The sequence below is a fragment of the Panicum virgatum genome, chromosome 5K, assembly GCF_016808335.1.
Source record: "Panicum virgatum strain AP13 chromosome 5K, P.virgatum_v5, whole genome shotgun sequence".
NCBI lineage: Eukaryota > Viridiplantae > Streptophyta > Magnoliopsida > Poales > Poaceae > Panicum > Panicum virgatum.
The window spans coordinates 5,318,381-5,325,074 of NC_053140.1; the positions used below are offsets into that span (position 1 = coordinate 5,318,381).

General features: G+C 47.3%; 2 protein-coding genes across 3 annotated transcripts; both read right to left on the reverse strand.

Moving 5' to 3' along the window:
• On the reverse strand, positions 1-5,542 carry LOC120705854 (pentatricopeptide repeat-containing protein At1g66345, mitochondrial-like). 2 transcript variants are annotated; one of them, XM_039990388.1, is made up of 6 exons: positions 4,726-5,542; positions 4,378-4,596; positions 4,166-4,269; positions 3,923-4,041; positions 1,558-3,850; positions 1-1,008 (listed from the first exon to the last, which is right to left on the reverse strand). In XM_039990388.1, exon 5 carries the CDS (start codon positions 3,385-3,387, stop codon positions 1,633-1,635), a length of 1,755 nt encoding a protein of 584 aa, XP_039846322.1. In that variant the 5' UTR covers positions 3,388-3,850; positions 3,923-4,041; positions 4,166-4,269; positions 4,378-4,596; positions 4,726-5,542; the 3' UTR covers positions 1-1,008; positions 1,558-1,632. The 2 variants fall into 2 exon arrangements, with proteins under 2 accessions (XP_039846322.1, XP_039846323.1); XM_039990389.1 differs by lacking the exon at positions 4,726-5,542 and having other exon boundaries at positions 4,378-4,663.
• LOC120709435 (universal stress protein A-like protein) lies at positions 3,772-4,552 on the reverse strand. The gene is made up of 4 exons (XM_039995065.1): positions 4,462-4,552; positions 4,166-4,269; positions 3,923-4,041; positions 3,772-3,850 (listed from the first exon to the last, which is right to left on the reverse strand). Exons 1-4 carry the CDS (start codon positions 4,550-4,552, stop codon positions 3,772-3,774), a joined length of 393 nt encoding a protein of 130 aa, XP_039850999.1.
• Positions 5,543-6,694: the final 1,152 nt, after the last annotated feature.

Here is a 6,694-nt window from a genome sequence, read left to right on the forward strand (position 1 = left end):
TAGGTTACCAAGCATGTCATGCAAAATGATCTTGAATTTTCCCAACTATAGCGGTACGATAGCCATTGATGTTCACTAAAATCGGGATATTAAACGGATGAAAGTTTTACATACAAGATCCGCGAATGCACCGCAGGGCATTTTTTATCTCTCGACTTCTTTCTCGGTTAGCCCAGAGCGGTAGGTCTTCTGCAACCCGGCGAACCACTTATCTGAGCGGAGCGGATGATCGCAGGAGACTTCAGCATTGCAGCCCTTCCAGACGTTGCAGAGCATGGCTGTGATTGATAGCAGGGTCCCAAGCTCGCTTAGTCGCTTTGAGGCGGGTGGGTGACCCCGGCCCGAAGAGTAGCAGGTCCCAAGTGCAGTCAAGCTGGTTGCATAAGCTGACGCCCCCGTTCACCAATCACTAGCCCCCGACCAAACTTGCTGCATGGGGGATTGAGGCCTTGAGGGCAGGAGATGCATGCACCTGGGACTCATGTTGGGTGCAGAACGGGCACAGCCCATTTGAAGCAATGTGCCGGCGATGGAGCAGGCCTCTGGTGGACAGGCTCCCTGTGTAGTAGCCACTAACCAAAGGAAGGAAGTGGCGGCATTTGGGAGGAGCAGCGGATGCCCATGGGTCCCTGGCATGGTCATGCGTCGGGCAGATGATCACAGGAGGTGAGGTTGATGCACCGGGTGTGAAGCTGCAGATGATCAGCATGTGCAGACCTCAGCTGGACCAGTTCCAGGGCACGGAGGAGGAGCTGAAGCTCGCATGCCGCAGTGGAGGTAGTAAGCCTGGTTTGAGTATGAAGGTCCCAAGTGCCTGACTGATAAGCATCCGGCAACACTGATGTTACCCCTCGTTATGTGGGACTCCGGGAGTGCAAGGCCGGCATGAACTGAGCTAGACGAGCCGGCCCCAGCAAGAGATCTGCCCAGAACGCCGTGACAGGCAAGACCTCACCACCATCGGGGCCTCTGGGACGGGTGTCCAGTTTGGGCTTCAGAGGTACAGCACTGTGACAAATGTTGCAAAATGAAGAGATGGTCATAAAAGGTACAAATAAATCATGAACACTGATGCTACCACAATTCAAGAAGCACACCCTCTATCTTACTGGCGCAGACACATGAAGGAACAGAATGCAGATCACAAAACTTGGCATGAAATTATTTATACTGCAGATCATGTCACGTCTTTACTTCTCATTATGTGTAAACAAAACTGCATAACAGAGGTTTGTGACGGTAAAAACCAAAACGCAGATGCTCTGTAGAAAAAGAACAGAATTTCTAGCATGTATGTCTTGGCACATATACTATGCATGAAAGCGCACGCCCAAACAAAAAAGGGTCCTATGCAAATTAAGCTTAAGAAAGGCATCTTCCTATAGCCATAGTTCTTTAGGCATTTTTCTAGGCATAGCCATAACTTCACAATGTAAAATCCAGAGTGGACTGTTCACTTATCTAAACCAATCAAAAGAATGCAATGATGAAGACATGTGCTACCTGACTGCTCCAAACTCATTCCATGGTAGAAGAGAAACGTTATTGGATAGTTACCTTTTCTTGTATCTTTTTTAGCTTTCCCGCCGGTCAATTCCCACCCACCAATGATCTAATGACATGGTCACTTGGTCAGCTATTAGGGGGACAAGAATTCTTTACTTTGATGACTCTCCTCACCAACATCATGAAAGAGTCAGCAGAGGGGACAAGCTTCTCATTCTCTGAGATCATCATATCGTACAACCAAAGTGCCCTTTTAGTGTTACCCTTCTCGCAGTAGCTGCTGATCAACAAGTCGTATAAGTCATTAGTTGGAGCCACTGCTTTTTTCTTCATCACCGCCAAAAACTTCTCAGCTTCCTTCAGATTTCCACACTGGCAAAGGCCCCTGATCAAGGTGGTAAAAACATCAACACCAGGATTAAGCACTCTGTGCTCCATCTCGTGGTAAATCTTGACGATGCCTTCTGCATCACCAGCCTTGCCATATCCATCAATAAGTCTCTGGTAGGTGACCTTGTCAGGAACAAGTCCTTTGTCCATCAGTGCCGTCAGCAGGTCATTTGCCTTGCGAACCTCTCCTGCATTGCTGAGACCCCCTAACATATCGTTACAATAGCTGATTTCTGGCACAAAACCTTCATGAAGCATTGTATTGAAGTAGGCCAACCCTTCCTCTACCATCCCTTCTCTGAAACACCCTGCAATGAGATGGCTGTACGTAGCATCATACGGCTTCAATCCCATGGATACCATTTCTTGGAGAAACTGTACTGCCTTGTCCATACTGCCTTCGCAACAATGTGCTCCGATGAGGCAAGTGTACACGAATGCATTCAGGCGACAACCTCGACGAATCATGTCATCGCGTTGCTCAACTGCCGATTTCAGATCACCAGCTTGGCAGTAAGCATGCACGATTAGTGAGTAAGCAATGTCGTCAAGCAGAATGTTCCTCTGAAGCATCCTCTTCAGTAGCAAGATGACCTGCTCCACCCTCACTTCCTCGATCATCCTAAGTGCAAGTGCCACGTGTGCCACTATGCCGGGCGCACACTTTGTGCCGTGGATCCTCTCCACAAGCGCCGCGGTCCTGGCAAGCTTGCCTTCCTGGCTCAGGACGCCGACGACGAGCTCAACGGTGCTCTGATTCGCATACACCCGCTTCTGCGTCATTAGCTCGAACACCTGCCATGCGACACCGAACACCCCGCTACGCTGCGCCGACTGCAGCGCGGAGTTGAAGGCGGATTGGGAGGGGAGGATGCCGCGCTGCGCGAGGTAGCGGCAGGCCTCGAGGGCCTCCACCGGGTGGCGCAGCCGCGCGTAGGCGTGCACCAGGAGATGGAGGCCGCGGGTCGTCGCCGCCGTGCCGCTGTCCTCGTAGGCGGCGAAGAAAGCGTCGCGGAAGGACGAATCGGAAGACGAAGCCGGGGAGTACTTGGCGATGGCGGACTCGAGGAGCACGAACGCATCGCGGAAGAGCGCGGCGCGGGAGAGGAGGTGAACGAGGAGGCAGTAGGAGCGGAGGGAGTGGGAGGACTGCGAGGAGGAAGCGGCTGCGGCTGCGGCTGCGGACCAGTGGAAGAAGGTGAGGGCGTTCTTGGCGACGGGCTCGGGGGAGGCATGCGGGTGCCTGGCGAGGGAGAGGAGCACGGCGTCGGCATGGCCGTGGGGTGCCGGGGCGCCGGCGCCGGCGGCGGGGAAAGTGGCGGAGAGCGCCTCCCAGGTCGCCCGCGGCTGGTGCGCGAGGTAGTGGGCGATTTGCTGCGGCGTCGTGGCGGCCGTGCTCAGCAGCGCGGAAGCAAGAGCGCGGCCGAGGAGACCGCCGCCACTGCGCCTCGTGACCACGCGGCTGCCGCAGTTGGCGGCGCTCAAGGCCATGGCAAGACATCCCGTCAGCTACGAAGAGCCCTCCCTCTATTTGACCCAAGGTTCATTTCCAGCCGTCCAATCCGGGACGGGAACAGACGGCTGAGGAACGGCAAATTCAGCATCTCAGTGCCTGAACTTTTAACTTGTGAAGTAGGATTTTTTAACTGATTTACAAGTAATTATTTCTTTACTATTACTTCATATAACAGTGCCAAGACCTCTTCCATCCGGTCCTGGTTAAGCTCTAAACAAGGAGTAAAAGCAGCAAACATCCACCGGATCAGTGCATGCCAAGCACACTCATTTTATTCTGACTACCATACATAGACGTTGCTGTTGCAGTGACTGAACATGTAAACAACAGTGTTCAACGGGCTGACTGCCGCTACATGTCTACATGTTCTCCTTCACAACCGTGACGGGGCAGGCCGCGTGGTTAACAATATAGGTGCTCACGCTGCCCATCAGAGCCCTGAGTGAAGCAGCAACAATGGTGGAAGTAAGGATTCAGTCAGATTCTGAAAATAGAAGCCTGCGAGTTTACCTTTTGAGCGTGCTTAACCCTCTACTCCCTATAACCATGCAGCTGAGGGGAACCAGGTCAACTGCTTCGTACAGCTTCTTTGCAGGGTCTCCGTAGAGTATCTTTGCAAAGACTTCAATCTGTGGCCATGCAGATCCAACAGCTCAGCAATCAGCTAATGAGAATAGCAACTTCCAGGGAGGGAGAAAAGAACCAAGAATTGAGTACTGGAAATGTGCAAATGAAATGAGAAATGATCCGTACCCCTCTCTGATTTGCCACTTGAGTGAGGATCTCGATTGTCTCCTTGTCTGGAGACACACTGTATGTCTTGGTGACATCTGAGAACTCAGCTAGAGGGATGAGTGCTGAAAATACACCAGAATACACAAGCATGATAAGCAGGCACGACCACATGAGGCACATCGAATCGAATTCAAAGCAAACAAGAATGGAGAAGAGACATGATCACTCACGCGAACCGCTCTGTTCTCAGAGGTGAACTGCGCCCTGTTCGTTCTGATAGGAGCTCTTCACATGGATAAGTATGAGCTTATCACCGCTCCTGGTAAGGTTCGTCGATGCCCATCTCAGAGCTGCTTTGCTGCATGATGAGAAGTCCACTGCAACTCCAATGTTCCTCCCAGCCATGTCCCTCCCAGGTTGATCTCTACAGGTTACAGTTTTCCAAACTACTGTGGCAAATAAAAAGGCAATGAAGTTTTAGCTATGGTATTCCTTACTGCTCGGAAGGTCGTTAAATAGATCATTGCAAGTTGGGAATATCACATAAAAGGAGGGAGAGAGAGAAATACCGACGTTACCTCTTTTTTTTTTTCCAAAATTCCTTTCCCACCTCGAACAAATGATCTTTATGCCCCAGTTTCCTTTATCCGATTCCTTATCATCATTTAGCTTCGTAGAAAACATGTTAGAATGGTTGCTCTGTGAATGAATGAATCTGATAAGGGACGTGCAAAGTAAAGATTCATGATGCAAAGCAAAAGATGGCAAAGAGCACATTGTTCCAATTTTTCCATCCAAGTGTCACTGAAATCCCAGATTCCTTTATATCAGCACGCTGAAGAAATATCATCTGCAAGGGGGAAGTAGTGACCAAGAGCATAATTCTGATGTATATTGATTTTGACCGGAAGCTGGGGCATCTCAAAAGCCAGTTTAACCAGGAATAAACTAAGATGAAATGCTTAAGAACTTCAATTGATTTTCCTATGCAATAATTCTATTTCAGTCAGATTACAGTAATATGCTTGTTCATCGAAACAGAACTTAGAGAAGCAAATATGTGGGGGGAAATATGGAGCAGCTGATGATCTTGACCATCAACAATTGTACTGCAAACACATGCAGGTCAAAAATATGCTACATGACAAGAAGAAACAGAGATCTTCCAAGTGGACTTGCATTGTGGAAGTACATTCTATGAGAAATAGCACTGGATAGCATTATATTCATACTTTTTTACAGCATTGGATATCAGTGCTTATAGAAAAAATTGCATTTATATTTCACCTATCAGAATATGCCAATTTTCTAGATAACTACTGTCAGTTAGAATTGACTCAAAATATCCACTGTTCAGCACCAGCTGGTTAACTCGCTGTTCAGAACTAAAATATATTCTACACCCACTCTTTTCACTTGACAAATGACACGCGGTAGATCCACCAGCTCCCCAGCATTCCAATGAGATGCAGCACCCTTCCATCTAGTAATTCAACTGTTCCAATAGAGAAGAACTTGTAATCTTGAACATCAACATTTCTTGTACGCACAGACTGCAGACAAATACACAAGTTTAGTATCAAAAGGTAGGCACGTAAGGAAAATACTGAAAGAGTAAAGAGAATAGAAAGTTGAATATTGATAATAGGCTAATAGGCATTACTTTATAAATTAAATCCATTTTCAAAATTCAAGTCTGCAGTTAGTAAGCCGCAATTCAAACATACATTCTAGAAAATAGACTTACTAAAATGCGGTAGGGCTTAACTGAACCGAATTTCTACTGGGAACTTGATGAAAACTATTTGAAAGGCACAATTGTTGATTTAATAAGAAAATGAAAGTGAAGCATTGGGAAGCATGGAAAAGACCTGCAAGTTCCAACGTAGCACGCAAGCCAGTCTAAGGGTATTGTCTATTGGGTCTGTACTTGTTGGTATACCATTTATGATGGTGTAGTTGCACTAAAACAGAATGCCAGCTATCCAATCACTCCAAATATAGGAAATAATGGAATCAAAAACACCCAAAGAAAGGGAACGATTACCGTTCGCCATCTCTAACCCTCAAGCAAAGAAAACAGCTTATGTTTCGGACTTCCAAAGCAAATAAAAACTACACAAAGGTAACAAAATGCATAACCCAGAGAGAAGAACCCTGTGATTCTCCATCAGAGCAGAAAAGGATCTTGAAACTTTCCATACTTCTGTGGTTGTGCCTAAATTATAGTAATGACACCAACTCAAAGATTAACTTACAGAAGTTGGGCCCCAAAAAACAAAACTTATGAGAATGAATCATTAAATCCCTGAACTACCTTTACGCAAGGTCAATACACTGTTGATTGGGATTCTGGTTGCCTAAAAATCCAACACTGTCAGGATTGTGATCCTTTGTAGAACATTTTTTGTGTGGACAGAATATTAGGGGTGTGTAGGATTCTTTATTCCAAGATTATAGGAACAGGAAAATTTTATAGCCATGATCCTAACAGGATTAGTAACATAATAGTGCAGCAAGGTCGTGACACATCAATACTGATTATGA

Coding starts and splice junctions, on each gene's coding strand:
- LOC120709435 (XM_039995065.1), bottom strand. CDS start 4,552: ATGGCTGGGAGGAACATTGGAGTTGCAGTGGACTTCTCATCATGCAGC. Junction 4,042..4,165: donor AAGTGGCAAATCAGAGAGGG/GTACGGATCATT, acceptor GCATGGCCACAG/ATTGAAGTCTTTGCAAAGAT. Junction 3,851..3,922: donor GGGTTAAGCACGCTCAAAAG/GTAAACTCGCAG, acceptor TGCTTCACTCAG/GGCTCTGATGGGCAGCGTGA.
- LOC120705854 (XM_039990388.1), bottom strand. CDS start 3,387: ATGGCCTTGAGCGCCGCCAACTGCGGCAGCCGCGTGGTCACGAGGCGC.